The 17,378-nt window shown below is 33.3% G+C and overlaps 1 protein-coding gene across 1 annotated transcript in view; it reads left to right on the forward strand.

The window, feature by feature from the left end:
- Positions 1 to 17,378, forward strand: part of LOC149805066 (transcription factor IIIB 90 kDa subunit-like) — a 113,421-nt gene that overhangs the window by 71,566 nt on the left and 24,477 nt on the right. The window contains exon 15 of the mRNA XM_089947014.1: positions 6,735 to 6,998. Coding sequence (XP_089803140.1) covers positions 6,735 to 6,998 — 264 coding nt within the window. The remainder of the gene's footprint in view (positions 1 to 6,734; positions 6,999 to 17,378) is intronic.

Here is a 17,378-nt window from a genome sequence, read left to right on the forward strand (position 1 = left end):
TATGCTAGTATCATACATAAATGGGTATTATGCTAGTATCATACACAACTGGGTAATATGCTAGTATCATACACAACTGGGTAATGTGCTAGTATCATAAATAACTGGGTAATTTGCTAGTATCATACATAACTGGGTAATGTACTAGTATCATACATAACTGTGTAATGTGCTAGTATCATATATAACTGGGTAATGTACTAGTATCATACACAACTGAGTAATGTGCTTGTTTCATACATAACTGGGTAATGTGCTAGTATCATACACAGCTGGGTAATATGCTAGTATCATGCATAACTGGATAATGTGCTAGTATCATACATAACTGGGTAACGTGCTAGTATCATACACAACTGCGTAATGTGCTAGTATCATACATAACTGGGTAATGTGCTAGTATCATACACAACTGGGTAATATGCTAGTATCATACACAACGGGGTAATATGCTAGTATCATACACAACTGGGTAATATGCTAGTATCATACACAACTGGGTAATATGCTAGTATCATACATAACTGGGTAATATGCTAATATCATACACAATTAAGTCATAAACAAAAATCGTACATAACTTTGTAATATGCTGTTATTAAACATAATTGAGTCATATGCTAGTATTATTTATAACTGAGGAATATGCTTGTATCATACACAATTTTGTCACATGATAGTATCATACATAATTGAGTCATATGCTGGTATCATACATAACTGAGGAATATGCTTGTATCATACACAATTTTGTCACATGCTAGTATCATACATAATTGAGTCATATGCTAGTATCACACATAATTAAGCCATGCTAGTATCATACATAATTGAGTGATATGCTGGTATCATACATAGTTGAGTCATATGCTAGTATCATATATAATTGAGTCATATGCTAGTATTCATACATAATTGAGTCATATGCTCAGGGTTGGCACTGGCTTCAAAAAAGTTGTTGGCAAAAAAATTGCCAACCACAATATTTTGTCACCAGTTTTCAAAAACTGTTGCCATTTTCATAATACAGAACTATCCATTTATTTCAACACCCTCGGAACCAAGGTAGTATTGTCAACATAAGTGGATGTTTGGGGGGGACTGTAAATAATTGAAATTTCGCATACAAGTGAAATTGTTTAGGTGACCTGTCATCAGTGACTAGGATTTACACAGAGAAAAAAAAACAACAGTGGAAATTGTGATTAAATGAAGACAACTAGTCTGAAATACACTTGTATATTGACAGCTTACATTTGTCTAGTACACTCCACAATGTGTTAAATAATGTACACCTATATGAAAAATCCATGAATTTGTGTATTAGATCACATGTTAGAAAATTAATTTATCAGTCAAATCCCATTAGAAAATACAACTAACACGTATGTATAAAACAAATGGTAGTCCTTGTTTGATCTATATCCCATTGTCAACAACACGTTTCATGAAACAATTCACGCTGATATTCATTATCCTAGTAGCACATGGCTATATAGTTGTTTATTTGCTACATGTACATGTGCTTAAATTGGCCTTGATTTTGGTCAGCCAGAGCCAAACACCATGATGCTGAGGCTACCAAAGGGATCTCCACTATTCATAGGGAAATGAAAACGTGAACAAATTGAAATGTTTAGCAAACATTCTTGCTAGATGTCCCATCTTCATTTAATTTGATGGCCAGATATCTATTATTTCAAAATATTGGAACAATAATTTGGATTTTACACTGCCATTGGTTGCGATCATAAACAATAACTTTTTTGTTGCAAACATGAAACTTTCACAGTACAATAAATATGTTCCAATCACTATGAAAATGAAAACAATGCTTTTTTTTAACGTTTGTTGCTGACTTCTTTTGATCAAAGGTCTTTGGCTTGCTTTGATGAAGGTACTTGTGTTGAAGGCACCACTAAAGGCCCTTTTTGAAGGACCAAACAAATGCCCATTTGTTATTGCTGCGGCAACATCAGATAATTGTAGAACATTGAGATAGATTTTTTTCTTCTCCATTTGCCTAGCATATATATACAGAACGATTGGTGATTTAAAAGGTAATCAGTTTTCTTTTGAAGTTTCAGCAAAACTATTTTTTTAGTATGTTTTTCGAAAAGAAAAATATTGCCATATCCTGTCGATTGTACTCACTGCCATTTCCACCTTAAGAGGTGGTCGATTGTAGCTAGTCAGGTAGCACAAACACTTTGCTTATATTACGGCATTCAGTACTAAGACCAGACATTAGCATAAGCAGATTATTATATAGTATCACCATGTTAGGGTGGTGTGTCAATATGAAAAAAGGATTTGTTTATGTAACAATAGATTCCAGTACAATTTTATATCGAATTTTGTGGCTTCATTTCATGGTGCCTTGGAATTTCTCCACTCCAAACCCAAGACTGTATATACAATTTTTAACAGCCAAAAAATGTCACCAAAGAAATTGCCAGATAGTGTATTTTGTCACCAGTAAGGAAAGAAAATTGCAATTTGTGACATTGGTGAAGCCCAGCGCAATCCCTGTATGCTAGTATCATACACAGAGTCATATGCTAGTATCATACGTAATTGAGTCATAGTAGTATCATACATATGTAATTTATTATTATCATACATGATTGAGTCACATGCTACTACTATATGTGGAAGAATAATATGATAGTATCAAACACAATTATGTCATATTCTAACATCATACATAACTTTGTAATATACTGTTATAAAATGTAACTGAGTCATATGCTAGTATCATACATAATTATATGCTAATATGATACATAATTCATAGCTGCCAACCCTCACGAATTTGTCGTGAATTTCACGACTTTTTCAGCGATTCACGGATTCAAACCGCAAGCCAAAAATTCACGAATTCTCCAATTCTCAATTATTTTAAATCTTTAATAAAATAACCGATTTCCCATTAAGCACTAGTTGATATTGGCAGTTGCCGAAACGGTCTGGTACTGGTGGTCGCGATATTCATAGAACTACAGTCGATTGGTATAGTTGGCCCGGTAGCAAGCATTTTAGCCTATTTTATTCAATAGGTATAAGAGCAATTTTACAAATGCTTTTGAGGGGCCACGAGTGGTCTAAAGCACTGTCCATTACGGATCACTGCCATCTCACCTCTCTGCGTGGGTTCGAGTCTCGGATTCGGCTAATGTGGGTACATGAGAAAGCTTGGCAGTAGCTTCTTGTGGGTCGGTGGTTCTTTTCTGGGTTTTCCCGGGTTCTTCCTCCACCAATAATACTGGCCGCCATGTATAGCTTATCATGTGCTGAAAATGGTGTTAAACCCTACAACAACAACAACAACAACAAATGCTTTTGAGAAAAACTGGGGCCTAACTGGAATTTTGCTCTGTGCATGCGTCATCAACATTGATATGAGTTACCATTCGGCATCGCATGTAAGATCTTAAAAATGTCTTCACCACCAAGGAAAAAGAAATGTATTGCTCAAAAAGTGAAGTTTCATTTGGAATATATCAAAAATTGGCCATGCATTCTGCCATCAAACATTGATATACATCATGCTTTTTGCACACAGTGTGCCACAAATTTTAGTATTGGGCATAGTGGCAGAGATGATGTGAGGAAGCACATCAGTTGCAAAAAACATGTAAACTTGGGAAAATTAAGAATTCACAGATTTCAGCTCTGGAATATTTTAAGCCATCAGCAGAAGACCCGCAAGCTACCAACGCTGAAGCATTATTTGTGAGTTTTCTTGTTGAAAACAATCTACCTTTATCAGCTGGAGACCATGCTAAACATTTGTTCTGACAAATGTTCCCAGACTCAAAGATCACTTCCAGATTTTCCTGTGGAAGAACCAAAAGTGCTGCAGCTCCTGTGCATTCCTCACAGCAACAGTGACAGCGAAAGAGTATTTTCTGTAGTGAGGAGAAATAAGACAGACTTTAGGGCCTCCTTAGCTGCTGAAAATTTGTCAGCAATTTTAGTCCCCAAGATCAACCAGCAGGCAAGAAGTCTGAACTGTTTAGAAAACAAATTTACGATCAAGCAGTTGAAGAAGTTCAAGTCTGCCACAGTATCATGTCTTGATAAATAGCTACAAGAACAAGTGAAGTCTATGAATACCATAATAAATAGAAATGCAGATATATTTCTGCATATTTGTAGTGTTTTAGTTTTATATTGCGATCTTGATATAGTGTACTATTGATGGTCATAGTGGATGGAGTTATTGTCATGGTATTTTTCACTAATTCATGTCCAAATTCACTAATTTTTATCCCTATTTTCACTAATTGCGAGCCTGGAAGGTTGGCAGCTATGATAATTGAGTTCTGTGCTATAGTAAAAGTCACATGATTCAAGTATGCACATTATTGATATAAATGTAAAAATTAATTTTAGTTTGTAAATAGAATAGTAATATAGTTGTAACAAGGTTTATTTAATCATGATTTTTGACTGATCTGCACAATAATTGTCCTAACAAAATATCTAGATAAAAATTATTGATTGCTATGGACTTTCACAATAGAAGTTTGGCATCAGACTGGTAAGGAAAGTTGATACTGGATTGAACTATTGTCAGTGCAGGGAGAATCAAGGTACAGTTGTGTGCATTTTCATTTGTCTCCTGTATAGATGTTCAACTATAAATGGGATAGAGGAGTAACATACATTTTTTGCAAGTGTTTTATTTTTAACTTGTGCGTATAACATTTCCTCAAAATTATAATATAGCATAATGTAAAATTTAACTAAAATAAATCAGAATTGACAGCCACATTTCTGCTGACTTTTACATGTATGAAGGAAGATATTTGTATGGAAAAAAATAGGTATTATGTATGAATTGAAATATAAGACACGTCACATTATACATAAGATATATTTGAAGTTACATAATTACCTCCAATTTATTGGACTTATGTGCTTTTTTTTTCCTGCCAGTGTTTTCCCAGGCTTTTTTTTATATAAATGACATTGTTGAGTCTCTGTTTCTGTTTGTATTACAACTTCTTCCCAACAGCAGTTGCTTTCCCCATTACAACATAGCATATGACAAAAAACCGGTTTAAATGGGATCACCCCACTTGGGTGTCTGCAGAAAAATGTTGATGTATGTTATCATCGAATTTGCCAATAAACATTTCTCAAGGAATTTATACAGTAATCTTCAATGAAATTTTGATGGATAAGGGGCAAAATAAAGTGAATAAACACTAAAGTTATGTGTAATCAGATTCTCCAAAATGACACCTATGGCTGTAAAAAGTGTCTCAGAGGACATACATGACCTATGTGAGTTTGACTATAGTATCGTACATAATTGTGTAATACAATAGTATCATAAATAGTCATATGCTAGTATCATACTTGACTGAGTCATCTGCTAGTATCATACATGATTGAGTCATATGCTAGTATCATACATGATTGAATTATTTGCTAGTATACATGATTGAGTCATATGCTAGTACATACATGATTGAGTCATATGCTAGTATCATACATGATTAAGTCATATGCTAGTATCATACATAATTGAATCATTTGCTAGTATACATAATTGAGTCATATGCTAGTATCATACATGATTGAGTCATATGATGGTATCATACATGATTGAGTCATATGCTGGTATCATACATGATTGAGTCATATGCTGGTATCATGCATTATTGAGTCATATGCTAGTATCATACATGATTGAATCATTTGCTAGTATACATGATTGAGTCATATTCTAGTATCATACATGATTGAGTCATATGCTAGTATCATACATGATTGAGTCATGCTAGTATCATACATGATTGAGTCATATGCTAGTATCATACATGATTGAGTCATATGATGGTATCATACATGATTGAGTCATATGCTAGTATCATACATGATTGAGTCATATGATGGTATCATACATAATTCAACAGGTGAAGACTATAACCTTCTTACAATGTAAATTTATCAATTATTATTCAAAAGACATTTTAGAAGTTAAATTTGCAAAGCTGTCATCATAATAGTTTTTTCCCCCACATACAGTATTATTAAACTACACACCTCACAGTAAAAATGAAAGAATTATAGGTAAATTTAACCCTGAAAATGTTATATTAAGTTACACATTGGAAATGAAAGAATTTAGGTACAATTTAAACAGTGTTTCTTGTTATTTAGAGGACATTGAGTGTAAAGATTGTGAATTCTCACAGTTTTGTTATAGTTGTGAATAAAACATAGTTACTGTATATACTCTCATGTAAGTCTGATCTAACTACAGCAACATTGACTCTGATGTCATTACATAATATGCTGGCATACCAGGGTCTATTTTGTTTGTAATATATGTTAGGCCTTACAAACTGCATAGACCCAGATCTGCTGGCACAACATATCATGGTAGATCTGGGCCTTTGGATCCAACTTGTATGCAAGTATATACAGTTCAGAATCCAGGAAAATTGTGATAATAGCAAAAACTCTTAAGGATGCAATATTCTCAAATACATTGTTGCTATCAGTACAAGCGGCTATTGTAAATGATGCATTAGGCCAAAAATCACCAAAGAACAAATTACATTAATGAACCCATTTTTAAAAATAATGAATGGACTTTAAGATAAGATTCACTGTGCCATGATAAACATGTCATATATATATATATATATATATATATATATATATATATATATATATATATATAATGACTTTATAAGAAGTTTCTCTTGTTGTAGAAGAGAACATACAAAAAGAAACCTAAGGCACCTTACCAGGAAGCTACCACTGCACAGGAGGCAATACAGAAAATCCTACATGAGAAAAAGATCTCCAACAAGATCAACTATGATGTACTGAATGACCTCAATACCAGATCCGTCCAAAGAGCAGGACAGAAATTGCCTTTTGACACCACAGACACATCAACTCTTGTCATGGAAACCAAACCTACATTATCAAGATTTGGAAAGCCAAGTATATCAAGAGAAATAAAAACCAAGGTAATGAATAGTTCTGAATTAATGAACAATTTAAATTTATTAGAGTAGATTTGCAACCCAATATTATTTGTAATTTTAATCTTTTGTTATTTAACCAAATTTTTAGTTTGCCTGGCAGTAGGACCAGTTGAGATTATGGTATAATCCTTCATCCCTGAAGTGTGGTCCATCTTCCATTCACAACTGTTGTAGACAGTTTCTTTTTAAAAACCGCTTGACTGCTTTGCACATGATTTTACAATATGCAGCAAAAGCTGAGTTGGTAGAATATTGGACTTAATCCAAGAATCATGAGTTTGATACCTGTCCAGCCCACCTAAACTCAGATGCCTCAAATGTCTTTAGGAAAGGCACTTTTTTCTTTGGTATGATTTTACAAATAATGTGTTAAATGACCCCATAAAACCAGTGAAGCAAGAAAGACTAATCGGGGAACATTCTGGCATCAGGGCTTTTTGAATTTGTTCAGATGGTCCATCATTTATTTTGACACTGGGACTAAAATTAGAAAAACCTTTAAATGACATCTTTTCGTAAGTTGCTCAACAAAATTCCACCAAATTTGAGGGAAATCATCCTTGCACAAAGGTCTTTCAAATTTGTACAAAGTATGTTGATCCACTCAGTCAACCAATATTGCAACCATTACAATAACAACCCCCAGAAAACAAATACTCTTGAAAACCAAACAGAAGTGGACCAAAATAGGAAACATCCTGGCATGAAGGACTTTCAGGTTTGTACAAATGATGCTGTTCTGCCATTACTGAAAATAGAAAAAGATTAGAATGACTTCTTTCAAAATAGCACTAAATAGTTTTACAAATATAATGGAAAGCATCCTTGCATGAAAGTCATAATTTTTGTGCAAATGATACCAGTCTGCCATCAGATATGGTGGCCTTCACACAAACAACAAAACATTATTTTGTGTTCTAAAATCAATTAACATAATTCAGTTAAATGTGCCAAAATGTCTAAATGTATATATGGTATGCAGTAAACAAACTGTCTAAATGTATACATGGTATGCAGTAGCCAAAATGTCTAAATGCATACCATGTGTATGCAGTAACCAAACTGTCTAAATGTATACATTGTATGCAGTAACCAAACTGTCTAAATGTATACATGGTATGCAGTAGTCAAAATGTCTAAATGCATACCATGTGTATGCAGTAACCAAACTATCTAAATGTATACATAGTATGCAGTAACCAAACTGTCTAAATGTATACATGGTATGTAGTAGCCAAAATGTCTCAATGCATACCATGTGTATGCAGTAACCAAACTGTCTAAATGTATACATGGTATGCAGTAACCAAAATGTCTAAATGTATACATGATATACAATAACCAAACTGTCTAAATGTATATATGGTATACAGTAACCACAATGTCTAAATGCATACATGGCATACTGTAACCAAACCAGTACTGTTTATTCAAACTGATACAATCTCAGCCATTTCGCTGGTATGCATGTTAGTCTTCCTATATATGTTAGATGTTGACTGTGTGCATTGGCCCATGCTCATTGAATACACAGTTTCTGACAATTTGGTAAAACATCCTTAGGATCGTTGTGATACAGTGTTACATATATGTATACAAAATTAAAAAAATTGATAGTGGAACATGGCATAATGCCTGGACATGCACATCTGCTAACAACAGATGTACAATGTACCTGTTTGTTGGCAAGGATTCCTTTGTAAGTTTTGACAGGCAATAAACTCAACTGAGCCATTAACACATTTGCACATTGCAGCTTAAGAAAAGTATTGTTTTGGAAATTCCATGTTTCATTATGCAACAGAAATGACAGGATTGATTTAACATTTTAATCAAATAAATGGGCATAATTTTATCACATGGATTCTTTCAGTCTTTTACTTCCTGAGAAGTCTAAGTGCAACACTGTTGTTTTGTTTTTTTTAATTCTTTTTTATCTGAAATCTAAATGCAGCAGTCTAGCACCAGAAGAAATTGTCACATGGATTCTTTCAACCTCGACTTCATGAGAAATCTTATTGCAGCACAGTGAAAATTTGGTGGTAAAACATCATTAACTGTCTCTTGAAAAGTTGTTGAACAAATCTGAATTGCTATTTGAAATCCTTGTCATCTCCATGGTAACAGCAGGAACTGGGTCATCGATAGGTGATATTGGGGTCTCCAGAGTGATAAGGCTTTCATCAAAGACTTCATCCTCAAGGACCTCACTGACCTATCAGAAACCATATTATGAATTCATTAGATCATAGTTTACTTACATACTGTTACTGTGTAACCGCCATCATTTCATTCCATTTAAGCAATTATTGTCCCATCTATTGAAGCATGAAGAAACAAAGATATCACATCAATGTTAAAGTTTTCCATTACATAAAAAATAATTGTGCATAAAATAGACCTGAATTTTGAAAATACTTAGGCTGTAATAATTAATGTACAAAATAGTGCTTATTGCAATGTCAAAACTGCATAACTACTAAAATCATATTCACAGTATCATGGAACAGGAAAATGTTTGGTACCTATATAATTTTCTAAATAACATAGTATACATATATCTTTTGAGTTGTATTTTAGAATGCAGCTTAATTTGATCCTGTGTTTAAAATTTTATCTTCTTATACTTATTTGCATGTGTTTTCTTCCTAAAGTTTTTGTGCAGTTGGATTTTTGATATATATTTTCATAACTTTGCTTTAATCAACACCATATGACCATCATGGTGCTGACATGCCATTAAATGTTAATATGCTCGTGCACACAGAGAAACGCACACACTTTCTTTCTGAGAATTCTTCATACATAACTTATTCAACAGTTAACAGCTCACTTCTCAGTAGAAGAATGCATGTGATTGATACTCTGATGTTATTATATTCCTTTGTTAAAGGTATTTCTGCACTTACTAAATTCCTTACATTTTCCTTCATTGTTCTACATTTTTTGTGAAATCTACTGCATTAGTTATAAGTTCAAATGCGCCTAGACTATTGTACTTCTGTTAGGCACTAAAGTGAACTCAAACAGTCATATAAAATATCAGCATAGGTTATATTAGACATGTGAACTGGATCCATCATATAAAAAAATCAGCATGGTTTGTTAGGCACTAATGTGAACTTAATGATATAAAAAAATTAGCATATGTTATATTAGGCACTAAAGTGAACTCAATGATATTTTAAAAAATCAGCATAGGTTATATTAGGCACTAATTTGAACTCAATCAATGATACAAAAAGATCAGTATGTTATATTAGGCACTAATGTGAACTCTGGTATAAAAAAAATCAGCATGGGTTATTTTAGGCACTAATGTGAACTCAATCCATGATACAAAAAAATGAGCATAGGTTATATAAGGCACTAATGTGAATTCATTGGTATACAAAATTAGCATGGGTTATTTTAGGCACAAATGTGAACTCATTGGTACAAAAAATCAGCATAGGTTATATTAGGCACTAATGTGAACTCAATGATATAAACAAATCAGCATGTGTTACATTAGGCACTAATGCGAATTCAGTGATATAAACAAATCAGCATAGGTCATATTATGCACTATGGTGAACTCAATGACAAAGAAATCAACATGGATTATATAAGGCACTAATGTGAATTCAATGATATAAAAATAAATCAGCATAGATTATATTAGACACTAATGTGAACCCAATGATGTAAAACAAATCAGCGTAGGTTATATTAGGAACTAATGTGAACTCAATCAATGATATTTAAACTAAGCATAGGTTATATTAGGCACTAATGTGAACTCAATCATATAAAAAAGCATTGGTTATATTAGGCACTGATGTGAACTCAATCATTCATATACAAAGTCAGCATAGGTTATATTTCATTTTCTAAATGCAGTTGTATGAAATGACTTGAAATATTGGTACAGGTGACCTTTCAGGAATTGGGTGAATCACACCAGTTTGCTTTGTCTTCCTACACAGATTCCAAGAGGCTGAATTCTGTATAAATATTTTACTTTTTGATTAGGTTTAATTGATGATTTATACTCTGTACAAGTAAGTCTTCATGGTTACGAAATTTCCAGGAAAAGTCAAACAAAAAAATAGTTGTGATTTTCTTAGGGACTACACAAGGATGTGATAACATGTGAGTGGTCTAATGAATGTAGTTATAGCTTAAAGCTCTTAAGCCCATGAATGTTCATAGTATTTGAAGAAAAAAGGTTGAGGAAATAAATCTTTTAAGAAAAATATAACAATGATTGTACAATACCAAATCAATCAAATGTTAAAATGAGCCAATATATACAGTGCTTGGTTGATTAATGCCAGTGATGATATAAGTAGTAAAGTTATGGATAAGGAAGGAAACAGTGCATTTCATAATAGAAAATAATAGACTCCAAAACATAGCAGAATGTAGCTGTTTTGTATCTGGTTCCACTTGTTGCTCCTGTATGTGTGATACATGTGTCTAACACCCTTTGTCACCATTCTCCTAAGCAGCAGCATCTTCTGAACCTCCTCACTATCTCTAGCTTGATCTATACGTAGAGTCAGGTCTTGTAGTTGTTCATCTGAATTATCACCCACTTTATTACAGAGTAGGTAACTATGTAGTGAGATCACAGTATTAAACTTTTAGCAGGGTCATTACTCAGAAATTAAAGTGGAAATGACTCCTTCATTCACAGTGTTATAGGAAACAATTTACTGAGTATATGAAAGTGCACTCATCATTTATTGTTTCCTACGTTGGCAAGGGGACTTAGAAATAGCATCAATCCATCGTCCTTCCTTGCACAAATTAAAAACATCCATGATTTCTATAAGATTTCAGGCAGATTTTCAATTTTTATGTAAGCTTAATTTTCAAAGGGGCTCTAAGACTAACAATTATGCTATGAATAACTAATTTTTAGTAAATCATCCCTTATATCAAAAATTAGGATGCAGTTTCAAAAGCAGTATGAGGGTTGAATAATAATTCAAAATCACTTTAGCAGCTAGCCAACCAGGAATTAGGTCAGCCTGGTTTTTCCAGAAAACCCATGATCCAAACTCATCTCATAAACATGTTTACTTCTATCCTGAAACTATGTAATGTTTATTAAAATGACCTCATCTTAAAGTAGAATCCTACAACTATAAAGAAATGAAATGATTCTTATAATCTGTGATCATGAAAATTAACACACATAATATAGATATACACCGCTCCCTCGATAACTCGCACCCAGATAACTCTCGAACCCACTTATAATGCAGTGTCAGGCATGGATCCCATTTTTTAAACCCGAAAATACCCCAAAAATGTATCCCTATTTGTTGAACTTGAAGAAAATCGCGATCAAAATTGGTAATGGAAACTTTGATGTATCGCTCATTTTATCGTTGAAAACAGTAGATAGGACCTGGAAATTTTAATCAACACTATGAAATATCAAATTTAAAAATAGCTCATACAATTTTTTACATTTTCTTTCCAAACGACATTCATAGTACACCGCAATTAACGCTATGTAAGGAAATTTTGATAAATGAAAATGTCACTTACGCCGAGTGGAGGCAGTACTTTAATAAATAAATACAAATTAAATAACGTTTTTATCAATTAAAATTTGTGTTCTAGTTCCATCTTTTAGTTCCTTTTAAGCATAATCGTCATAAATGCAATGTGTCCTCTTGTAATTAAACGTAAAATGTGTCAATCTACCATAACAGCTATGTCCGCAAGCATTTCTCTGAGAACCTAATTGCGGAAGTATTTGTTGTACTGTTGCACTGAATTAAAAGCTGGCCTCCTTTGTATTATCACATTAATTATGTCTTTTGAATAAAGAAAGGGAGGTGGAATAAAAGAAAAGTTAAAAGGCACACAAATCGAACTAACTTAAAATCTAGCGGCCTCAGTCGTATGTCGGGTGAACTCACTTCATTTGTTCAATCGAACACTGTAATAAATGTTATTGTGTATGTAACAGAAACTACCTTAAATTAACCAACTATTTCATAACTGTGATCAATGATAACAAGGCAGCCAAGCAAAATGAATACTTCATAAAATATTGAGCTTGATTTCACAGATACGGACCATTGTGGGAAAGCGAGTTTCAGAGAATTCTTGAACTGGCATTTAAAGATATCCTCAAGGATGATAAGAAATTTCATTATTACTTCCACTGAAATCACGACATTAACATTGTACTAATTGAACAATAAAAAATTGAGTTTCGACGTAGACGTGTCATGAAATAAATGTCGCTTGTTTTTGAGAAAAAAAAGGAATCTTGTTTGGTGGTGTATCAACAGTTAGTCTGGTTCCCAAATTATGGACTACCGATTTGACAAGATACTATTAAACACCACTACGGGAACCAGAGTCATCAAGAAAACAAAAAGCAGTGACATAATGCACAGATTTTTCACGTAAATGTTATTTAAACAGAATAACGAACAACTTCATTACAAAAAGCGCATTATTAAAAATTATTATCAATGTGATTGTAAAACAAGGATTCAGTCATTAAACAGCCGAGTTCCCTAACGCCACCCACCCACCCCCACCCACCCCCGTTTTCTTGATGTCAAAGCAATTTTTTTTTCAATTTGTGGAGGTCCCTCAGTAACTCGCGCCTCACTTATAGTGCGGTCTGTGTTTGTGGACCCCATTGTGCACGAGTTATCGAGGGAGAGGGGAGAGGTGTACATGAGTTTATACTAATGATAATCATATTGTGCCTTTGTTTCTTGGAGTTGTAAGTTTATAGTTATAATAATAGTATTGTGCCTTTATTTCTTCGACTTATGGCCATATTTCAACTTTAAATATAGATTCCAATTGCTTTTTATCTCTACCATTCTGATTTCAACTTCATTCTTGAAAGATTCATCTAGACAAAGTATCAGCTGAGGTTAATATTTAGCAGATTTGACCATATTCAGAGTTATGACCCTTAAACATGGGCATTCTAATGACTTATTAACACCCTAGCAACACTGTTTTTTATTTGACTTCAAGAGAAGTTTAATATTTGACCAGAGTAAGTCATGGGTCTCAAACATGCAGCCGACTAAGATATATTCTGTGGTCCGCAAAATGATTTGCATCACAAGTGTCATGAGAGATAACAAAGGTGATGCAGCCCTTGGGCCATCAAAAATGTCCTCATGCTGCCTTCAGGGTGGTGTGAGTTTGAGACTCCTGGAGTAAGAGTAGGTATGGAAGCACTTGTAATGTATACAGATTGGTATACATTTGGTAACAGTTCCTGTTTGAAGTGTTTGTGTGTGTGTTACATCACTGGTATATTTTGTTTTTTCAATTAATTTACTAGAGGTACTTTTCATCATGTTCAAAAAATAAAATCAGATTTAAGTTACACTTATTTCTTTCACATCGCAGGACAGATCCATTGAAAGACAATTGCAGGTTCATATTGCCTGTACATTCCTTGTCTGATGGTGTAACTAGTGCATATTCTGTGTGACACTTGTGATGTGGCGTCAAAGGATACAATACACATTTCCATCTGCAATCATGACTGTCAAGCATATAGTACACAATATTTTTGGCTGTTGTCATGTATGTCATGGTTAATTTTAACTGAGTGTTTGAATAACTTAAAATTGTTTAGGATATATTCCAGTGTTAAAGTTAAATATAACAATGTCTTAATAAGTTATTTAAGGTAAAAAAATGTTGCTATTTCTAGAATTTGAAAGCACACATGTTTATTTTCACTTGGATGCTGTCTGTGAGAGACAGGCAAATGTATGCATATTTATGTTGGTCTCAAAAATAAATTTGGTCTCAGTTGAAATATGTAATGTCAACTCTTTTTATAGGACTTTTATGGCTGCCATGGTGGATATCATATCAACTCCTTTTTCATTTAAGACTAGTTTGATAGCACGAGTCTTTTAGTGAAAAGCCTATATTGATATGACCATTGATTCAGCAGAAATAGCAGTACAAAATGTGTAGATTTTACAATGGTGTCTACATTTGATGAATGGGGGGCACCATTTTCATATAGTACCACCTGAACCCTGGGATGAATATGTGTGTAAAGTTTCATGTTAATCTTGTAAGAAGCTTAAGAAAAAGTTGCAGTAAGAAACTTATTCTGGTGGATGGACACTTGCTAGCTGACAAGCTCTTCTGGTCTTTGACCACTTGAGCTAAATATATTTATGAAAAATGTAAAACTGTTTTGAGGTTCAGATTTAAAACATTTCATTCCTTCTGACAAAAAACAGTTAAGAGTCATTATGCTTGTGTTCTATAACCTTTCATAAATGTATAATTTAATATACTTGACAAATGAAAAAGAAAATCTGAATTTAAGAAAATGCTTCAGACTTTGAATCAGCTGCCCAACTTGCCTTAGTATTCAGTTATAAATTATTGTAGGTTTTTCTCATATGTCATGATTGTGTACGTTATAGAAGAATATACCAAGTACTATAATATATAGAAAAAAGATTCTGCAGAACGACAAATTATACAGATTGATACGCAAGCGAGACAGGTACATTTCACCTTCTTGGGTTATACACATCCCTTGCCTATGAAAAGTATATAAAAACCCAAGTAAGTTATATGCATCTGCATCACCTAACAACCTATAAAACCAGTAATATGTGTATTTATTAATACCAGTGGTATCATTATAAACAAAGCATAAATTAAAAGTTTATGTAATTAACTATTCTTATTAAATGTAATTAAAACAAATATAATTTTTCTCAGCTATTGCTCGGATTTGTCTGCCAGCTGCATCATGGGCTTTCAATAGGGCTCTGAGATCTGGGGTGGGTAATATATCCATAGTTTCCATATAGAATAAATTAATTAATGATATTTGAATGATTATACATAGGTGATCACAATTCACAATGGAACACTTTTTAAATGATGATGAATGAGTAATGTTAGACTTCTTTTATACCATCTTGTTTGAATTATAGTGACAGAACCATCAGTGGTGCCATTGTTTTCCTTTCCTTTTGTGTATGTTGATTAAAGAGTTCAAAGATCACTTTAAGTATGTAATTCAAATTATTGTTTACTAATGATATACACCTAAAGTTACTAATTGCACTTGTTTTTGGTCTCTTTGACTTTCCTTGCTAGTATTGTGCAGTGTGCTTCATGCATGGGTGACATAAGTGCTGATGATAATTGCCTTCCAATTAACAAAGTAGGTCTGAAAGCCCATGCATTTTTTCTTGCACTGGTCAGTTCATGATTGACCATGATAAAGGTCTATTAGAAGATGCGTGTTACACCAGAAGCAACTAAAATCCACTAAATCCATCTAATTATTCTCACCAGTTGGGGAAATATTTTTTTCGTCCATCATTTGTGTGTATGTGTTTTTGGAGGGTAATATTTTAGCACTCTTATGATAAACTATTAGTGACATAAATCAATAAATGAGTGGATATATAAAATTCCTGTACATTTTGCCTTTTCTGGGGGTCAGCTTATTTGTGGGCCAGTGTGTAAACTTGACAGTTTTTAGGTCTTTTTGTTGACTGTTGTAATGGCTGTAAATCTTTGGACACGAAACAATAATTTTTTCCGTGCCCTAAGACATAGGCATGTAAAAATAAGTAACTTTGGGTGACCCGACAATTATTAAACTGTTATAAAGCACTATGATTGATTTTGTTATTATTTTGCATGTGCGTATTTTCTGATTTCTCCAACACGAAGTTAAATAAAGGTAAATACAGACTTCATAATTCTCGTGCCGGTTGAGTTTACCAGGGAGACCATGCTGAACTATAATGTACAGTACTTACAGAGTGCAAATCATGCATAGCGTCACTTAAATCCTTACTTATTCCCAAACATAGATGCAGATTTTGCTTTATTCATTGTTTCGACCAAATTGCATTCTTCCAGATAACATTTCAGCTAGTCCTTAATAACTGTTTCATTGATGTTGAATCAAGTGCTCACGAGTTACTCATTTTCAATGATATAAGTGATCCTACAAATTGAGGTAATATTTTTAAAAAGGTATGCACGTTTATTTGTACAAGGCACATAACCATCATAATTTACATGTTCACAAAGAGTGGTAATAATAAAGGCTACAATTCTCATAGAGATTAACTAAGATCAACATCAATCAATTTTAGTTTTGTGTTTTAGCTGAACAAACATAACTTTCCACACAGTGGAAAGCTTGATGTTTCGGTGTCTCCTATGTTGATAGTCATTGAATTTGTCCTTCGTTTTGCAACAGCAGTACAGGTCAGTTAATCATTAAAACCCTGAAACTGGCTTGTGATAAGAGGGAATTTTGACTGGCAACTATACCATTTTAACATTGGTATATACGATATAAAAATGCCAGGT

The sequence above is a fragment of the Sinohyriopsis cumingii genome, chromosome 2 (genome assembly GCF_028554795.1).
Source record: "Sinohyriopsis cumingii isolate HCF-2022 chromosome 2, ASM2855479v2, whole genome shotgun sequence".
In the NCBI taxonomy this organism is placed as follows: Eukaryota; Metazoa; Mollusca; class Bivalvia; order Unionida; family Unionidae; genus Sinohyriopsis; species Sinohyriopsis cumingii.